Raw genomic sequence first — 19,644 nt, 5'->3', positions numbered from 1 at the left:
ACATAAAATTTATCATTTTAACCATTTTTAAGTGTACAGTTCAGTGGCATTTTATACATTCACATTGCTGTGCAACCACACATATGTCCTTCCTAACAGGAGAGAAAAGTCCAGTCAGATAGACAGACCTGGACTTCCAAAGTACATTTAGTCCACTGGAACTGTTTTCTTGGGACCCAGAGACCTGGTAGGATGAGACTCCAATAAAGTGCTCTTACCACTGCAGGACAGATGTGTGGATCAGCCATGCTGGGGCAGAGTTGTTAGATGACTCAGCGTCCCATTCTAGCCTGGCAAACCAGGTGTTAAGGGCCCTAAGTGTCCTCTGTTGCAACTATGCAGACTTGTGGGCTGTTTTTCTCTACTGGGCTCCATCTCCCATCATCAATTCCCCTACCACCTGCCCCACCCTCTATCTAAAAGACTTGGTCTGGTCTCACTACTTCCTGGGCCACCCTGAGCATAGGAAGCTCTAATTCTTTGTGCAGTGGAGCCCTAGTTGCCTTCTCCAGACTGAGCACTAACCATCTAAACATATTCCTGTTGCCACAATTTCTCCACCCATCTCCTTTCTGTTTGCACACAATCCTCCTCCCCACCCCTGGGTGTTCTCCTCTATAAGCAGCCTTCTCCTCCACCCTGTCCCTGACCTGTATTCTGAGTCCAGTTACTCCAAGTACCGTCTGCAGATTGGCAACAGCAACACCTGGAAGCTTGTCAGGAGAGCAAATTCCCAGGCTCCACCCCCACAGCTACCAAATCCCAGTCTCCTGGGAGCAGGGCTAGGTGGGAATCTGCGTTTTGACAAATCTGCAGGTGATTCTTATGCATAAAAAGTTGCAGAACCTCTGTTAAAATTTAAAGTGGAATAGATATAACTGTTGAGGTTTTATGCAGCACACTCTATAGGAGCCATCAAAGGGAAGAGTCCTAGGAATGGAATATAACAAATAAAGCAATGGCAGATAAAGTGGAGTTGAGGGTCGCTCCATCCAGCAATGCTTGTCGTCAGCCCCACTCCACGGTTTGACTCCGTGGAGAGCTGTCGAGGAAGAAGGTGACATGGGGTTTGCCCTCGCAGGAGGTCCCAGGCCTTTGAGAAGATGCCACTAATACTGGTTATGTGTAGGAGACCTGGTTCTGGAAGGGGGATCTGCTTACTGTTCCCTGGAGCCATCTACTCAAGTATTCAGGAGTCTCTGGAATCAGCCGAGAGAGAGAAAACGTCTTGGGAAAGGAGGGCTCACGGTCAGGGAATCTTTTCCAAGGGGGCTGTGGACCATGGCACCCAAGTGATGCTAGAGCAACTCCACAGGATGGAAATGGGTGTCTTTCAGGGTTCGACGAGAACCTGGATGTTCAGGGGGAGCTGATTCTCCAGGATGCCTTCCAAGTGTGGGACCCAAAGTCGCTGATCCGGAAGGGGCGGGAGCGGCACTTGTTCCTCTTTGAGATCTCCTTGGTTTTTAGCAAGGAGATCAAGGACTCTTCAGGACACACGAAATATGTTTACAAGAACAAGCTACTGGTAGGTGGGGCAGGTGGGGTAAGACGAGTTTCCCTGTTGTCCTAGAGCCCTTGGGTAGGAAGGGCTCTTGAACACTCAGCTCATCTCTCCCCTGGCGCCACACCCAAACCGTCCTGGACAAATGAAAAGGCCTTCTATTTGCAAAGCTGCCCCCTTGCCTCCCACTTCTGCATTTAGAGTTCACCGTCTTCTTGCATTTTAGAGTTCACCGGTCTTCTTGCTGTCTGCTTTTAGCGCCTCCCTCTCCGCCCACCCTCCCTGCCACCTGCTAATCTGGCAGGTGCCTGTAGGTCCTTTCATCCCCGGTAGATGAACGGAGCATCCAGTCTGTTGAAGTTTGATTGACAGAAGCCCCTCCCTCGGTCCTCTCCTCTGTGTTGCCTTTCCCTTCCCACCCCAGCCCTAAGCTCCCCACTGCCCTCCCCTTCCCCGCCTCTCATAGGCATTTCCTGTCTACAGACCTCAGAGCTGGGTGTGACGGAGCACGTAGAAGGTGATCCCTGCAAATTCGCCTTGTGGTCTGGGCGCACCCCCTCCTCAGACAATAAAACAGTGCTGAAAGTAAGTAGTGCTCTCCGCTGGGCGCCAGCGGGTAGCAGGGGGAGGGCAGAGGGCTGGGACGGATTATTCCTGAAAGCTGGGGCTGGGGGGACTCCACCGGGAAGGCCAACATCCCATGAGTGTTAAAATGCGAGGGCTGTCATGGAAGTAGACTAGGGATCTCAAAGACCAGTGGTCTCCTAAGCCCATCCGCTCGTGTGCACCTGGAAGGGGGGAGACAGGGAGTGGCCTACTGGGCCATTAATTCGGTCTGTCTGTCCCCTTCAAGGGCAAGGACAACTGACCTTTCAACAAAAGGTACCTTGATTTGCTCCACATTAGTTCAGTACTTTTTCCTTGAACACCTTCTACGTAGAAGGTGCTGCTCAATGCTGCTCGTAACTATGTATGAGAGATGGACCTTGTACTCCAGAAACTTACATTTGAGAGCTCTAGGACATCACTCTAGCGTGGGAACTATGCTGATTGAAAGGAGTGCTAAGAAAGGGCCTTTAACCAGATGACAGCCATAAGGAGTCATTCCAGCTCTCCAGAGCGCACACAGCCTGGCCATTGAGGCTTGTGGTAACGTACGTCTAACCACGAAGGGGTCCTGCAGATGGAGCTCCCACCAGTCATTTGCTTATCGGGGTGGTTGCCACCAAGAAGAGGTGGTCCAACCCTGACAAATGCTTCACCCTTGTTCACTCTGAATTGCCAGCCTAGCTGCTACCTGCCATGAGACAGAATTACCTGAAAATTACCTGAAAAAAAAAATTACCGCAAATGGGATATTCGTGAAATGGTAGAAAGGCCTTCAATGAACGTGTTTACCAGGCGGAAAACCCAGCACTGACTTTCCATCAGCATAAACCTATTATGTATGTAGCCATACTAGGAGTTGAACGTGTTGACATGGATCTGTACCACTTGGTAAACAGCTACTGCCTTCAAATGCCCCTTGCTACCCCTCCCAGTGCTCCCAGATCTCCCCAGCATCTAGCAACTGATGTGTTCATCTCTGGCCCAACAGGGGACCTCAGTCCCAGGGAAGATGTCAGTATTTTTTTTAACGATTTTTATATATTTGAGAGACACAGCGAGCATGGTGAGGGTGGGGGTGGGGAGAACAGAGGGAGAGGGAGAAGGAGAAGCAGACCCCCTGCTGATGCAGGGCTTGATCCCAGGACTCTGAGATTATGACCTGAGCTGAAGGCAGATGCTCAACCGACTGAGCCACTCGGGCAGATGTCAGTGTTGGTCAGTGACACGTAGGGTATTAAATACTTTGAAAATCATGCCTGTACAAGTCTACACTGAGTTTTGAGGTCTTAGCCCCATTCTAGGAGTTGAAGGAGTGTGTCCCTGGGATTGAAGAGTCATACGTGTAAAGTGAGAAACAAGCTTCTCAGACATTTGATGTCCTCGAAAATAATGGGCTAAGCCTGTGGGAGGAGGATTGAGACCTGTTTTTGGCAGGGCAAAGGGAGATGGGGTGTTTATTCTTTCTCTCTGTGGCACTCCAGGCCTCCAACATAGAAACCAAGCAGGAGTGGATCAAGAACATTCGAGAAGTGATTCAAGAAAGGATCATTCACCTGAAAGGAGCTTTAAAGGAGCCAATTCAGCTCCCCAAAACACCAGCCAAACAGAGGAACAATAGTAAGAGGTAACCAGCATCTCTCCCCCCAGCACTGCTTCACATGCTCCGGGAGCGGGAGTGGGGTCGCCCTCTGCTCCCACAGGGGCTGGCGATGCGCTCTGCAGTTGGCACCCCCCTCTGTGAAGTCTTCTTTATGATGAGGAATCTCCTCTTTAAGTATCTCACCAGTTATTGTCAGTTAAATTGAGCACCTCCTATTTCACAGAAACTGTTGGGTGCTCTAAGAAGAGAAGGGGAAGTGCATGATGAGCCCTTTCCCTCGACAACCATCCAACAGTTGTATCTCACATGTGGAACAGTTAGACAAGAAGAACCAGTGCTGTCTGTGGGGACAGTAAATGCTGTAAAAATTCATTGAGAAGGGACTTTAGATGAGTGCTAAGGAGTGTCCAGGGAACACTTTGACAGGAAGATAGGCCATGAGTGGATTGTTTAGACAGTAAAGGAGTTTTGCATAAGGTAATGGTGGGAGAATGGTGTGGTGGGGTTGTCACTGCAGCCCTTCTGTAACCCTCGAGTCCTCACTTTCAATTATTTGAGATAATCAAGATGATTGGGCAGAAGGGGACTGATTTTTGTATCCTCACCTCTCTGGGCCCTTCTGAATCCCAGTTGTCCTACCCTGGTGGAAGACTTCCTCAGTGTTTGTTTCTCAAGTCTCCATGTGACAGTCACCTACAATGACTCTTTTAGAGGGCATTTCAAAAGAAAGCCTGTAAAAACATCATGGTGACCTTGAAAAAAAAAACAAAAAAAACAAAAAAACAAACCAGAGTTCTGAGGCTGATGGTCCTTGGTAACAACAGACTTGCCTCTCCTTCTCTATTCATGAATGGAGGAAATCCCAAAGAGCTAGTTGACCTTTTGGTGCCAACCAGGATACATGGACCTGATGACCTGCAGAGAGGCAGCATTAGTAGAAAAGGAGGTGGTAGCCAAAAGAAGAGTATGACTAAGGTAGGGAGAGATACCTCCATGGGGCAGAAGCCCCAAGACCTGCATGGCCAGGATGAGGTCACCTCTCAGTGCCGGAAGGACAAATTATGGCTGTATTGGAGGAGGGGTTACTTTTATTTCAGTTGCCCAATATCTAGAGTCCAGGGAAGGATCGGGGTTAGTTTAGCACTAGAGACAGGCCCTACTCAGGAAGCCCCTAATTTAATAGAGAAGATAGAGTAGAAATGTTATAAGAATTCAACGTCCAGGAGCATGCAGGAAAGGATGGATATTCAGGCGAGGTGGGCTCAGGTGTTTCTCCAAAAGAGCCCCTTTATCCTCCAGTAGTAGAGTCTGAACATCTGTAGAACACGAGATGGATATATCTTAGAATTGCCTCCCACTGTTTCTCTGTCATTGTCCTGAAATAAGAGAGTGAAAACCCTTGGCAGACTCTACAGTGAACAGTCAGGCTGTCTGTCATTTCATTAGCTTAGCTCCCAGGAGGTGGGGACAGAGTTGACGGAGGAATGAATTAGCTTGGAGAGCACCACTCCCACTCCTGGATGGGCTCCCCACATCCCCCAAAACTGGCTTCATCTGCAGTGGACCAGAAGGGCCCACGATGGGCCAGAATGATGGGAAGCAGAAAGTACAGCCAACTCTCAACTGTATGCAAATGGTGGGGAACAGCGGCCCAGATATCTGAAACAGCAGATGATCTAAAAGTTCTTTATTCTTGGTTTTGAAATGCATCACATGATTTCATTTTACAGCAGATCTTCCTTCCTACGAATATGTGGCTTATATTATTAAAAATAAGTTGGCATTTCCCAACCCCACAAGTGGTGGTGAGAAAGCAGTTGACAAGTGTTCTAGGTAGGAGAAGACCCTTTTTGTGACCAGCAGAAACTGTGTATATATGTATGTATCACATGCGTGCCACAGGCACCACACCCGTCCACATACACCAGACTGTAATTGTTTAGACTCTGTGAGGCAGCTTTGTATATGGGGCATTTTGCCCACGTCGTGTCATCCTTAGGCAGCAAGTTCCTAATGCCATTACCTCCCCAGAAGCAGCATTAGGGGTGGGACTTTCATAAGCCACCATGAGAAGAGCTGTCACTTTTTGTGCTAATTTATCCAAGTCCGCATCTCCTTTAGTTTTTCCTGACACTGACCATTCAGCCTACACTAGTTCCCAGGCGCCTAATCCCCCTTGGTCCTGGCTATGGGTTCATTGCAGGATTTAGATGTAATTCTTAAGCTGGAGAATTGAAGGAATATGTGAGGGGGACAGCTACATGGTCCAGCGACCCAGGAAGGGCTCCAAATGCCAGGAGTGCACTTGAGATTATCTTGCCAGATGCTCAGGAGCACAGCTGACTCAAAAAGCTGCCATGCGGTCTGTGGTCTTTGAGATGGTGAGATGGTGCCTTCTGTGTTGATAAAAAGTCATCATAACTAGGCACGAGATCAACAAGACCCACTAAAAGGAAGGAAATAATCCCTTCCTCCATACCCGGGAGTTGAGCTTCCAACATCAGCAACTTCCCAAAGATGATCTCCCCTGGAGGAAAGAACTCACATCATTTTCTTGAACAGGAGAAATACAAATTAAAAAAAATCAAAAAAAAAAATCTTACCAGCTCTGTTTATAGACCAGCTATAAACTAACCTCCATCCTCTTTCAGCATGCAGAGAAACTATTTGAAAACATTGAACTCTGGGATTGTCAGCCATCCACCAGTCAGCTGAATAGAAGCATAGGTTCTAAGTAGGATGTACCTCTTCCACTGCCTATTATAGACCCATTCCCAGGAAAAAAATAAATAAATAAATCATCACCTCCTCTGTACCATGGGCCAGAGGAGGTGTGGAGGGGCCATTTTGCCATTTTGTGCTCAGTTATCAGCATAGGGATTGTGTGCTTTTTAAGTACAAGGGGTAACATCTCTGAAAATCGTACAGGGCTGCTCCCTTTATGGGATAATTTTAGACAAATCCCTGCTAGAAAGTGCTGAGGCTCTGCTCTGACAGCCCAGCTGGAAATCCTTGTGTGCTCTAAACCCACAGTGGTTCCCCCCACCCCCACCCCTGTTTTTTTTTTTCTCTTCTTCCTGCAGGGATGGAGTGGAGGATGTTGACAGCCAGGGGGATGGGAGCAGCCAGCCAGACACCATCTCCATCGCCTCTAGGACCTCTCAGAATACAGTGGACAGTGACAAGGTAGGAAAGTATCCCAACCTTCCTTCCCCTAAGACTTCTTGTTGCCTTAACCACCCCTGGAGAATTGCCCCCAGAGGAATTTCTCCCACTACGGAGCCCAACCTCAGGAGCCAGTTGTCTCTTTGTGTCAGCCAAAGTGGAAAGAGCAGGGCTGGAGGAGGTATGTCACAGTGTGGAGATGTTGTCTGAAAGGATAGAAGACCAGGTGGTCACCCAGACCTCTCTTGTCATGAGAGTCTAACAGAAGTGACGAGGGTGTGGTAAGGGTGAAGGATGAGAGGGTCTGGGTCTCCTGTCCTCTGGAGATGCCCCGCCTGGGCTCTGCCTCCTGGGAAGCCCGACCTCAGGGGGCTGAGGCTGGGATAGTTTCCTGAGACCTTCTTCGCTCTGACTGGCTCATACCTATAATGATTGAATGGGCTCATCTAAAGTTAGACTAAGACCACTGATTTGGTAAATGAGCACAGAGACGCTGGGTGGTAGGGCCCCTTCTCTGAAGGGGCTCCAGTGGAAAGGATGCCTTCCTGACCAGAGTTTCGGGCTCAGTTCCCAAGGGGCAGAGAAGATCAAGAAGCGTGGAAAGCAGCTTGGAGGGATGTAGTAGTCGTGTGGGAAAGCCTGGTCACTTGGTCTCTTAGATTTCGGAGCAAGTAAGCAGAAGTTAGGAGCTCTGAAGGAGAGGACAAGAAAGAAGATTGTAGTGAAGACCCAGTGTATTTGTTCAAGCCAGGGGAAGAAGTCAGCTGTCTACATTTGTAGCAGGGATGGAAGGATTTTTGTCTCCAACCCTACTCTCATGTGCTTACCTCAGGGTCAAAGAGGGTGAGGTGATCTTTTGCTGCATGTTAGTGATTTTATGAATGAAGGTATGGATTTCCAAAGACTATCTGGCCCTGCTCTATTAAGACCTAGTATGTTGGCCTAGCACGTCAGCCTCAGGCAGCAGGCTGTGTGTCCTTGCTTCATTTTTGTTTTCTACGTCACGGGGTTTTTTTTGAAGATGATCTGCATTCATTAGGATTTTTCCTAATTTTTTTTCTTACTGGGGAAAAACAAAGACTGTGCCCCAGACCTTCCAAGACTATGGTGCTAAAAAAAAAAAAAAAAAAAAAAAAAAAAGACTATGGTGCTACATCACGCTCTAGATAGTATTCAAGAACATTTGGGGTCATTCTGTCTCACATCCTGCCTCCAAGTTTCTAAACCATTTTTGACTACCAGAGTGGATGGAAAATTGGGGTTTTTTTTCCACTTGTCAAAACATGCAAAGAAAACTATTCCTGTACTTTCTCCTCTGATCTGTTGTTTAGAAACGTAACCTAGAATATCCTGTGAATGAGTGCTTCTTTTTAAACAGTCAGTGGGTAGGAAGCAAAATGCAATGTTTCCCATGTTCAGAGAGAGCCTATTAGTTTCATGGTCTAGGGGATCCATCCCTTCCAGCTGCTACTCCATCTTCCCATAGCCCTGACTTAGACACAGACACCTGTGCCAGAGCCATTTGTCTTGTCTTTGGCTCCAGCCATTCCTTGTCTTCTGGCAAGATGAGTAAGGTTAGATTAGAACACTTCTGATGGCAGGCATGTCACTATTCATGAAGAATTCTAGTTACTTACATATTATTCTATAAATAAGGAAACTGTGGCCTGGAAAGTTTGGGTGACTCACCCAAGAAAATCCTAGTAGTTAGTGGAAAAGAAGGAACTAGAACCCAGATCATTCTGCTAGACTGTCATATCTTTCTCTCACTCTAAAGGTCAAGGCATGATACTACTCCCAATGCTAAGACTGACTCAGCTGGTCAGTCTTTCTGCACCTTCCGCAAAAACATTAGTCACATATTCTTGAAAAAGCACCCACCACGTGCCGAGCTCTGTGCTGGATACTGTAGGGAGATGTGAGCTATTTGTTGAATGTGAATCCTTATTTGTGTAATTTCCGTCCGATGTGTGTCTCTCGAGCCAGGCTGTTAAGCCCTGACGAGGGCAGGGTTGTCTGTCTGCTTCAGTGCTGTCCATGGCCCCGCAGCACACGCTGATGCTCAGGAAGCATTTGTGGAACGAATGAACAGAGGGAACATAGTCCCCGATCTCAGGAAATTCCAGTGTCAGGAGGCAGCTAAAACAGCTGGTCTGAAAGCAGCCCGAAATACAAACATTGTATTTCTAAATATACTAAGGAAGCCTAGAAGTTTCCTTACCACCAAGCAGAAAGCATCAGTCAGCTGGAGACCTTGGCCTGTCGGGAACTGGAACCCCCAGCTACCTTCTCGGGCCCTGGGAAACATGGGCAATGGGTCCGGAGATGATGAGAGATTCTGTGCTATATACACGAAAACCTGAAAAATCACCTAGAAATAGTCACACTTTCAGAATAAAACAGAGGGCCTGCTGTGGCTACACACTATAATTTAAAATGTTCTTGCTCGTCTGACGTGGAACAGTGATACCAGGACAGCCATGTGTCCTCTTCACCTACACTCCCCTTCATCGGGCAAACATTAAGTGGTATCATTGAGTCCATAGGTGTTATCCACAGTGCTAAATTTTCCCCTGACTGTACCAGAAGACCAGGAGACAGATCTCTGTTGGTTTCCAAGTGGTCAGGTGAACAGACTCTGAAGAACAAGGTCATAAAAATGGACCGATTCAGGTGAACCGAACGAACCATATTCAAGAGAGTGGCAAACAAGGACAGCTATGGGAGGGAATAGGGCAGAGTCACCTCACAGGAAGCAGGGTCATTTAACAATGGGTTTCTAGAAAAGACCCAATCCGGAGGAAATAGAACAGTGGCACTGCTGTGCTGGGTAGACGAGGAAGATGTAACCATGAAAGAGCCATGACAGTCCAGCTTGGGAAGCTGTGGGACCCTCGGGCACCTCCCCAATCACCTCGTGTGTATTTTGTGTGCTGTGATGGGGTGGAAGGAGTTTGGACACACCCCGGTGCTTACCTTCTGTGTCCTGTTGTGTGAGTTACTATGCCTTAGTTTCCCTGTCTGTAAGACAAATACATTTACTTGGCACCCGTTAGACACTCAGTAAGGGTTAATTTCCCACCATTGTTCTGGGGGAAACTAAAGGTCAGACACTCTGGGTAAGAGTCCCCAGTTATTTAACCAACTGTGAGGATCTACTTCTTGAGTTCTGCTGTCTTCATTCCTTAGCCAACTGTCAGCAGGTTCTTTTCTATTCTACACCTGAAGGAATGTAGTTTCAACTCACCTGTCTGTAAACGGAGCAACTTTGCTCCTCTTTCCATTTGCTAGCCCTCAGAATCTAAGGCTTAGGCATTTGTTGTTAACAGTGGCTCAAGGGTTATTTTAGTGGTTGATGGATTATAATCCATTACCATCAGGTATTCATTTTGATCCTCAAGTTGCAGCATCTCGGGCCAGTGGCAATCCCTGAGCTTTAGATATTCAAAGATGGTTGTCTTGACTTCTCTCCTAATCTTCTGCTTAGAAATCCTCAGTTTCTCCAGCTGTTCCTTGTGTTAATGTACTTTCATACCCTCCCATATCCTGGTTGCCTTCCTCTGGATTTCCTTCAGGGTGGAACGATCTAAAGTGGGGCGTCTGGAATGGTACAGAATGCTGCAGATGTGCTCTAGTTCATACATATATTCAGCTTCTTGTTCTAGGGCTACAATGCCAAGTCTCCTCCCTGCGATGGTACGTGTCTCTAGTAGTGGTTTACAGTGTTGGCTCCTGAAAGCTCCATGCCTGTTTTCACGGACTGCCCTGGTTGCACAGCTGGTTTAGTAACCCGAGTGTTGGTTTGTATCTATTAGATTTTCTCCTGTTTAGTTCCATTGCAGCATTCTAGTATATTTTGAATATAAATTATTTTGTCCAGAACGTCAGCTGGATCTCCCAGCATTAGATAGACATACCGTCTGTGGCTTCATCCAAATTCCTGCTAAAAAGACAAGCTTGAGGGCAGAAGACCAATGCCCAGCTCCTTTTCTCTATAGCAGAGCATCTAGGGTTGCTTACCTGCAGTCCTCCCATGATGAGGAATCCGTCTAATAGTCTTAGTTTTCATTAAATGCTGACAAAACCAGCATGAGTGCTTCAGTAAGTAGCATTAGTCACGTTCCCCCAAGTTGGTTTGGTTTAACCATCAATGCTTCTGCACGGTTGCAGTCTACCTCCCACCTGTCCCACGCAAAAAGTGTTATTTCCATGAAGGCAAGAGGGTGTGCTTGCTTTGTTCTGTTGTACTCTGAGCCCCTTTCTTTTCTGTCCAAAAATATGTTCCTATTCTTCTGGGCATTCCACTATAGAGAGTGTTTGGTCCTGTATGTGTATTATGAAGTGATGGGCCTTTATAACGATACTTCGAAGAAATACAGAATTCTAGAATTCTAGTGAAGTAAGCCTGAGTAACGAGGTGGCAGTGAAGAAGTATCTTGTTTAACATGACGGATGCCTGCCAGATAATTTTCAGCTAATGGCACAGAAGCAGCCACCTGCACAGTGCTGGTCTCTGTGCATATATTTAGTGTTTAGGATAGGCATGCCGGGCATGCTCAATAAATGCTTATTGAACTGAGCATCACAAACTCATCCTAGTAGAGATACTCTCCAACTAAAAAATCACTATGAATTTCTAGATGTGCCAGGCAGGAGATGGGGGAAGTTGAAGTGAAATTGAGTTGCAGATGCTATTCTCTGTAAAAATTCTCAGGGCAAAAGCCTTGCTGGAACATCCCAGGGCTGATTGTGATTTAAATGAAGAATTTCAGTAACAGGCTAATGTGATCTTAAGATACAAGGTGGCCTGAGGATGGCAATGTTCTGAAGGGGAACAGGGAAATGCATGAAGAAGCCTGCAGATTTCAGGATCTAACTTCATAGTTTTTAAGCCAGTGTAGTAGGTCATGGCCAAATTTTTTTTCACCGACTGGTAGGGAAGACTTGGCTTAGAAAGAGTGAGGGCCCAGCTAAGGGGAAAGTCAAAGGATTCCTACAGATGGTACCTATAGCAAGAGGTGGGGCAGCCTGGCTGCAGGAGCCTTCTGAGAATAGACTTCCCTAGGGCTTCATCTGCTTTCTCAGAATTTGGTGATCCTGACGCCTGCACCTTGAGGGCATTTAGGTGGGCACAAGCCACTAGGTGTAAGGGCCGTAGTCAAAGAAGGTTCAGTCCTCGAAGGTACATTGGTGAAGGCCCAGCCCCTGCATTGGTGCCTTGGTGAGGGCCCAGCCCCTGCTCGATGCAATGATTCTGCACAACAGTGTCTGGAGCAGAGGAGACATGTGATAGATCCCCCATGCAAGGAGGATTTACTGCCTGGCACTCCCATGCAAGGAAATGGACAACATGCTCCCTAGAGTTTTGAGGCTCCCCAGATCAACTGGGTTTTGCCACTGAAGAGATAACCAGTCATCTGGAATTGTACAGACTCAGCCGTGTCGGGACTAATAAGCGTCCTATCAGTTTGCACAAGGTAATATTCTTTGCTTGACAAATTCTTAAAAACTATCAGGATGGTCCCCCCGAGGTTGAGTCTCCAGAGTGTGACTGTGACAGCTTGTGAGATTTACCTGTGGTGCCAGAGCAGATGAAGCATCTGCTAGGGATGCAGCCCATGAAATGCAGTCTCCTAAGAGCCGAAGAGCATGTGATGGGGAGATCCGTTCGTACTTCTACGACTCTGCCCTCCGTCTCAGTGGGGCCAAAGGGCCCGAAAAATATTTCTTTAGAAGGAGAGATTTCTGTTACCTCCTATCTGGTAACGAAAAGACTTTCTAACCCTGGAACAAATGAGAAGAATACCTAACTGTAGTTGCAGTTACCAGGGCCTGGAGAGCACGGATCACACACCTAAACTTGACTTTTATCAGCTGTGTGGTCCTGAGACTCAGTCACACCCCATCTGCCCGGCACGGTGGGTCAGGATTGCCAGAGGAATCCTCGGGAGAGGCCTTCTGAGTCTTCTCAAGGGCTCCTTAGCCACTGCCATCTCCGTTTTCAAGTTTTAAGTGTGAATTGTAGTCCGTCCGTCCGTCCGTCCGCCCCCCCCGACCCGGTTCTGAGTAACCCAAGTCCAGGAGTAGCTTTTGCTCTGCGCGGTTCCTGTGCTGGGCAGGGGCCTGGGGCGGCGGGGGGCCGGGGAGGCCAGGTGGGGCAAGGATGCTCCTGCTTCGGGGGAGCCCGGAGCTCCCCCCTGCGCCACCCCTCCTGAGCAATGTGCAGCACAGTACAAAGGTGCTGACTTTTCAGAACAAAGTGATAACGTGCAAGGAGTTGAGGTCACAGGTTTTGCTCGCAATGAAAAGTTCCTCAAATAAATGCCTGGCTTCGGGCTGTTACGCAGGACCTTCGGGGCTGAAATACTCCGCGCTGCAGAATGCAGACTGGGCTCACGGGCAGCATCGTGATGCCGTTATTCTCCTTAATATTCTGATTTATACTCCATAGCTCAACCCCCCCAACCCCCCCGGAGACCTACTTTTTAAAGTTGCCAGTCATCTGGCAGAGCACATAAGTTTCGTAAGGGACAGCGGACCACGGGTCGCCCAGTGCGCAGGGCCGGGTCGCGGGGGAGCCCAGAAGCCACTCGTGGGGTCAGAGCGTGGTGGCCCCGAGCGATCGCCAGGCTCCCGGTGGCCGGGCGTCTGCACAGGAGGCGGGGGCTGCAGGCCGTGGCTTGCCAGCGCACTGGGTCCACGTGTGGCAGTGCGGGGCGGGCCAGAGGCCAGGCCTCACTCGGGGCGAGGGTGGCCCTTGCAGACGGAGAAGCTCAGGGAGAAAAGGACCTTTAGACACCATCCAGCCCCTGCCTTCCTGGGCACGTTTAAAAGAAACACGGTGACTCGCTCGGAGTCACAGAGCCAGCTAGGTAACGGCAGCCCTCAGGCTGAAGCTCCGCTTAATGCCCTGCCTGTTAAACTGGATTAAAATTAGTATTTTTGTAATAACCCTGATCATTTAACTTGGGGAACCTTGTAAACAAGACGGGACGCTATTGCTGCCCCTTCTCCAGCAGCGTCTGCACCACCCCGCCCTGGCCCGTGCCAATCTGTGATGACCCAAGTAAAATTTTGTGTTGTTGTTTGTTTAGATTTTATTTATGTATTCACAAGAGATCCAGAGAGAGAGGCAGAGACACAGGCAGAGGGAAGAGCAAGCTCGCTGCAGGGAGCCCGATGCGGGACTCGATCCCGGGACCCCGGGGTCATGACCCGAACCAAAGGCAGGTGCTCGACCGCTGAGCCTCCCAGGCGCCCCAGCCTAGGTACGTTTCTATGGCTCAGTCCAGCGCCTCCGAGGCTGGCGTGCGGCAGAGCAGGGGAGGGACCTCCCTGAGGACGAGTGCCTGTCACAGACCCTTTGGTGCCAGGAACGCATGGCCCACGCGGCGGCCTTGGCAGGAGAGAGCCTCTGCCGGAGCTGGAGCCTCAGGCCTCTCGAGGCCACCCCGGGGCTGGGCTCAGAGCTTGGCAGTGAGTGCCGAGAGGTGACAAGGCTGACCCCTGCCTAAGCTGCCTGGGAGCCCGGCCTAAGTATGAACTCTATTTTTAAAAATCTTGGCGCAAGGAGAAAGCAAATTTGAGAGCCAGCCAAGATGGTAAAGTGGATTACCTGGCGGCAGGCCAAGGCAAACAAGACCCGAGTGAGCAGCCTCCCGCTGGGCGCACCCTGCCCGGGACGAGGGCGCGAGCCGGGGGATGGCACCTGCTGGGAGCCGAGGCCAGAGAGGCAAGTGACAGCTCTCGGGGCAAGTCCTCCTGCAGTATTTTGCACAGACCTCTTGGCGTATCTCTTACTCTTTTTTTTCTTCTATGTCACTTAAAAGGCTCTTTCAGTGCAGGACAAAATGACGGAACGCCTATTAACGTAACGGAGGGGAAAAGAGGCTATGAGACGTGTTGTTCGTAGGAAGTTGAGCACCCGATGACTAGAAGTGGCACCAGGTGTCTGGTGGTAGGCCACCCTGGCAGGCGTGAAAATGAACTCTTCCAGAAAACTCAAGGAGAAACGTTGCTGGAAATGAGTATTTGGAGCCACAAGAGCGAGGCTAGAATGGACGGAACAGGTGAAGGGGCCTTGGCAGCGGTGGCTGTGCTCTAGCTGGGGCCTCGCCTAGCTGTGCGTGCTATGCCGTGAGACACGGGGTACAGGTTCCCTGTGGCCGCGGCGTGGCATTCTTGGGGAGAGCCTGTTGGATAGCAAGTGGGTCGGTGTCACCCTGTTTCTTGATCTTTAGCTTAGATCGGAAATGCTTGCTTGGGGTTTACCTACCCGGCCACCTGGTATCACTTCCCCAGGGCCCACCTGCCTGCCACGACCAGCGTAATGTGGTAGATAGATAACGGGCACGTGAGGGTCTCGGGATTTGTGGCGTTGGAGTGAGGTGATGTGACCCTTATTGCCCGAAAGCAGGGCCTTGTCAAGAGAAGCACGTCCGAACGTCCTCCGTGGTGGCCCTCCACGACCTTGGCTCAGGACCTGTCCTAGGGGCAGGTGGAGCAGATGCCTTCAGGGGAGCAGCCTGTGTCTGCCCTGCTCTTCCTACTGGGACAAGACTGCAGGGAGGGACGCAGCACTATGCACAGGGCACCCCCCCCAATAGGTATCCTTTCCCCGGTTCCAGGCCGACCCTCGCCCCTGCCAGCCCGTCTTGCAGACCGGGCCCTGGCTGCACCAGAGCGGCCCCCTCCTTGTAGCAGGGCTGGTGATCGCTTTCTAGCCTCCCCAGATGTGAGGGCTCACAGCTGACTCTTCCAAGCTCAAAATGGCCATCTACTGTCCTTTTTTTAACACTCTACTTGGTTCTGTTTGAAGTTGGTCATCGCAGAGAGGTGTGTACGCTGACCTCAAGCTCCGGAGAGCTAGTCCTCTAGTGCGCGCGGCCGCTGCTGATGCTGGCTGTGCAATGCCTAGGGTGTGCTCCCTAAACAGTGCTCTCAGCCCGTACCAAGGGCAAGGGCTTATATCCTCTCTGTACTGTATGATATACTGAAGGGGGGAGAAAAAGCCTCTATCTCTCACCAGCTCTGTCCCCTGCTCACCTGCTCACTGGTGTCCTTTCAGCCGCAGGTGTGGGGTTTAAAAAGTCTATCGCTATTTGCTGTCACTTACATACACGTGGAAGGCATGATTTGGTGAGCACCCAAGGAGATGAAAGATTCATGCTCTTTTCTTTTCCTCGGGATCTTGATGGATGCCACCTTTTTGTCTCACAAATTCATCAACCATTTTTTTGAGCTCAGCTATGTGGCAGGCACTGTTCTAGACACACAGGATATGGCAGTGAACAGAACAAAACACCTTGGTTTCCTGCTTTGACCTCCTTCCTGCTGATGTTAACCTAAATATGCTCAATTTTAAGGGATTTGGAATTCATTGGAATTCATTCGGAATTTTGTTTTAATCTCTAACCTTTACATATGTCTCTGCAATGGATACCGTTGCGGCGTTAATCTAAAAAGAACGCAGCAATTCTATTAAAAAGATCAGTTGGGAACTCTTGAAGGTATTCCTGCAATATTTAATTCCCTGATTCATAACCATTTCAAATCCAAATGCCAGATTTCTCTCTCTCTCTCTCTCTCTCTCTCTCTCTCTCTGTCTCTCTCTCTGTCTCTCTCTCTCTCACACACACACACACACACACACACACACACACACACAATCTTTTGGCTCTGAGTACAGTCAACACACTCCTGATTAGAGAAGGGTTATAGGTTATGGTCATGGCAGGTGGGCAAACATTCTAGACAAAGAGAAAGGAGCAAGAAATATTCAACATTACCCTCAAATACTTTTAAATTTTGTCTATCTCATAAAACAGGAATATTGGAAGGAAGTTGTTTCTTTAAAAAAATTATTATTATTTTAAATGGTGTGAAGGGGTAGAGAGTGGGGACTGGTGTGTTTAGGAGAGGTGCTTCGAATTGTGGAATCTGAAATCTGTAATGCAGAGTCCAGCTCTCCCCGCCCACCCCACTGCACCCACAACCCACCCCCAAACAAGAACAGTCACAATTTTTATGCCTTTTCCATATGAGATATTAGGAACCTTTATTGCATTCATGAAAAAAATTTTTTTTGAAAAATCCCCAAAGAGAAAGATTGTCAGGATATGTTCTCTAACATTTAAAGTCAAGACAGTGCTTCTAACGGGAACATGAAATCCAAACCGCTAGGTTGGTTGTGTTATTTAAAGAGCAAGCTAGTTGGCACAACCGTTAACAAATGACCAAGTGAAAAAGATCTGTGAGCAGGGAAGAGTGAAATTAGAGGTAAAATAGAAAATTATTTCTTGTATATTTGGAAATTATTTCCAATGATTTCATTCTTTTATTCAGAGGAATTTTATTGAGTGTCCACCGATGACAAGGTACCTGGGAGATAGAGACTATGTAAGAACCCCCTCGGTCCTTGCACACCCCAAGTGTCTTATATGTGATTCCAAATGCAGTGGCTATGGACGTGTCTCACGTGTTTATGGAAGGAGACAGTTGTACTTTGCGCTTCCTTTATGCTAGTTGCTCGGCTAAGTACCAGAGATCCTACGAAGGTGAAAGTGTCAGATAAGACACATATTTACCACGCTGTATGCTAGGTTTGGTGCCAGAAGCACACCTGCTTTGTGCAATAAATTTAGCCTGGGGAATTGGATGGCTTCTACACCAAAAGGGAAATTTGAGCTTGGCCTGAAAGTCCATCTTCCTTTCTGTTTCTCCTCCTTTGTATCGATTTTTTTTTAAGATTTATATTTATTTGAGAGACAGAGATAGAAAGAGAGAGAGAGAAAGCACGAGTCGGGGGGAGGGGACAGGGAGGGAGAAGCAAGCTCCCCACTGAGCAACTGAGCAGGGAGCCAGACACAGGGCTCAACCCCAGGACCCTTGGGATCATGACCCCAACCAAAGGCAGAAGCCTGATCGACTGAGCCACCCAGGCATCCCTTGTATTAGTTTTGATCCCAAAATAGTTATTTTAATCATGGATGATAGATATGTAAAAGAGCGGTACTGCTGATACATCCGTATCAAATGAATGATTTTGTTTTGATGTAGAATTTGTCTTTTTTATTTTTAAATAGGCTATTAGCTCTGATGGGAACTGTTTGGAAAAACAGTATCTTTAACAAAGTCTTCTTATACTACCTCATAATAATTTAATTAAACCTGTTTTTCCTTAAGGATATGTATTCAAGATTCTTGAAATGATCTTTTGAAGTCATTAATAACATGCATGTGTTTCAAAATGTAGGTATTCTACAGAGACACTTTAAAAATATGAATGTTCATGTTTATTTACTCTTCTTAAAAATGTTTAAACAAGTAGTGGCATACAATAAGTGCTGTTTTACACTTTTTCCACGTAACAAATATGGGTAATCTTATAGTAAGTCATATAGTACTGCTTTATTCTTTTTGATGGCTGCATGGTATTCCATTTCTTATGGTACCATAATTTATTTACCTCGTTCTCTCTTGATGGGTACATGGGATGTTTCCAATCCTTTGCCGTTACAAACAAGGCTGTAGTTAGTAGCTTTGCACAGATATAGTTTCTCACACTTGTGAATCGTGCATATATTACAGGGCAACTTCCTAGAAGTACAACTACTACACATCAAAAGAAGTTACATTTTAAATTTTGACATTGTCAGATCGCCCTGTGTGGATGTTGTCACAGTCTATACTCCTTCCAGTTGTGTGTAAAAGTGCCAGTTTCCCCATAGTCTTGCAACCTAGTGTAGCATCAATATTTTTTTTATCATTTCTAATATGATATCAGATACTCTAAAAACAATCCCTATTCATTATTGGTCTTGTATGTTTCATTTAACTGAGCATATTGCAACTATATTATTTTCTTTTACTTTTATTGAAATGTACTTAAATACTTAAATAGTATTTACTCTATACGGTTACCCAAATGAGAGTTGTGGGCTTGTCTGATTAATGCTAATTATACTTTTGATCCTATGGGTAAAGTACATTCCTAATTATAAACATCTGGTACCCTTAATACTTAAGATTTTTTTAAAAGTAAAATACATATGCTGAAAATGCATACAAAGTCCTAGACAATTGAATGGGCAACTATAAAATGAATATGCAGGAAATAATCATGCAGGTCATGGATGCAGGACATTGCCAGCTTTCCAGAAGCCTCCTGTGTGCCCCTCCCTGATCACAGCCCTGTTCTTCTCCCCTAGAGGTAATCATTCTTTTGACATTCATAATTAATACTGTCCTTGCTTTTCTTTATATTTCTACCTCCTTTGTATATGTCCCTAAGCAATGGAGTTTCAATACGGTTGTTCTTAAATTTAAATGACTGGAATTATACTTGTGTGTGTGTGTGTGTGTGTGTGTGTGTGTGTATCTTCTCTTGCTCAATACTTATATTTATGGAATTCATTCGTGCTGGTGTGTATAGGTCATTAATTTTCATTGTTGTATAGTATTCCTTTGTATGACTATCCCACAGTTTATCCATTCTCTATATGGGATGTTTGGGGCTATTGGAGAAATCCTGCCGTGAATATTCTTGTATATATATCCTTGTGTGCATGTGCTTGAGTTTCTCTAGGGTGTAAAACAAGGAGTGGAATTTCTAGGTGAACAAAAAAGGAATTGCTAAGTGATAGGGTATATATGTATATCTCCAACTTTACTAGTTGGTATAAACTATTTTTCAAAATGCTGGCACCAAATTTACACTCCTACCAGTATATGTGAGATTTTCAGTTGCTCTACATCCCCTCCTCTA

The 19,644-nt window shown here is 47.3% G+C and overlaps 1 protein-coding gene across 15 annotated transcripts in view; it reads left to right on the top strand.

Moving 5' to 3' along the window:
* The window catches only part of KALRN (kalirin RhoGEF kinase), a 656,901-nt gene that overhangs the window by 434,266 nt on the left and 202,991 nt on the right, over positions 1 to 19,644 (top strand). For all 15 annotated transcript variants that reach the window (XM_055315792.1, XM_055315793.1, XM_055315794.1 and 12 more), the window contains exons 30-33: positions 1,338 to 1,528; positions 1,988 to 2,089; positions 3,595 to 3,737; positions 6,797 to 6,899. In XM_055315792.1, the coding sequence (XP_055171767.1) occupies positions 1,338 to 1,528; positions 1,988 to 2,089; positions 3,595 to 3,737; positions 6,797 to 6,899 (539 nt within the window). The remainder of the gene's footprint in view (positions 1 to 1,337; positions 1,529 to 1,987; positions 2,090 to 3,594; positions 3,738 to 6,796; positions 6,900 to 19,644) is intronic.

This window comes from Nyctereutes procyonoides, unplaced genomic scaffold, assembly GCF_905146905.1.
Source record: "Nyctereutes procyonoides isolate TBG_1078 unplaced genomic scaffold, NYPRO_anot_genome, whole genome shotgun sequence".
NCBI classification, from domain to species: Eukaryota; Metazoa; Chordata; class Mammalia; order Carnivora; family Canidae; genus Nyctereutes; species Nyctereutes procyonoides.
This window is presented reverse-complemented; position numbering and strand designations above follow the sequence as displayed.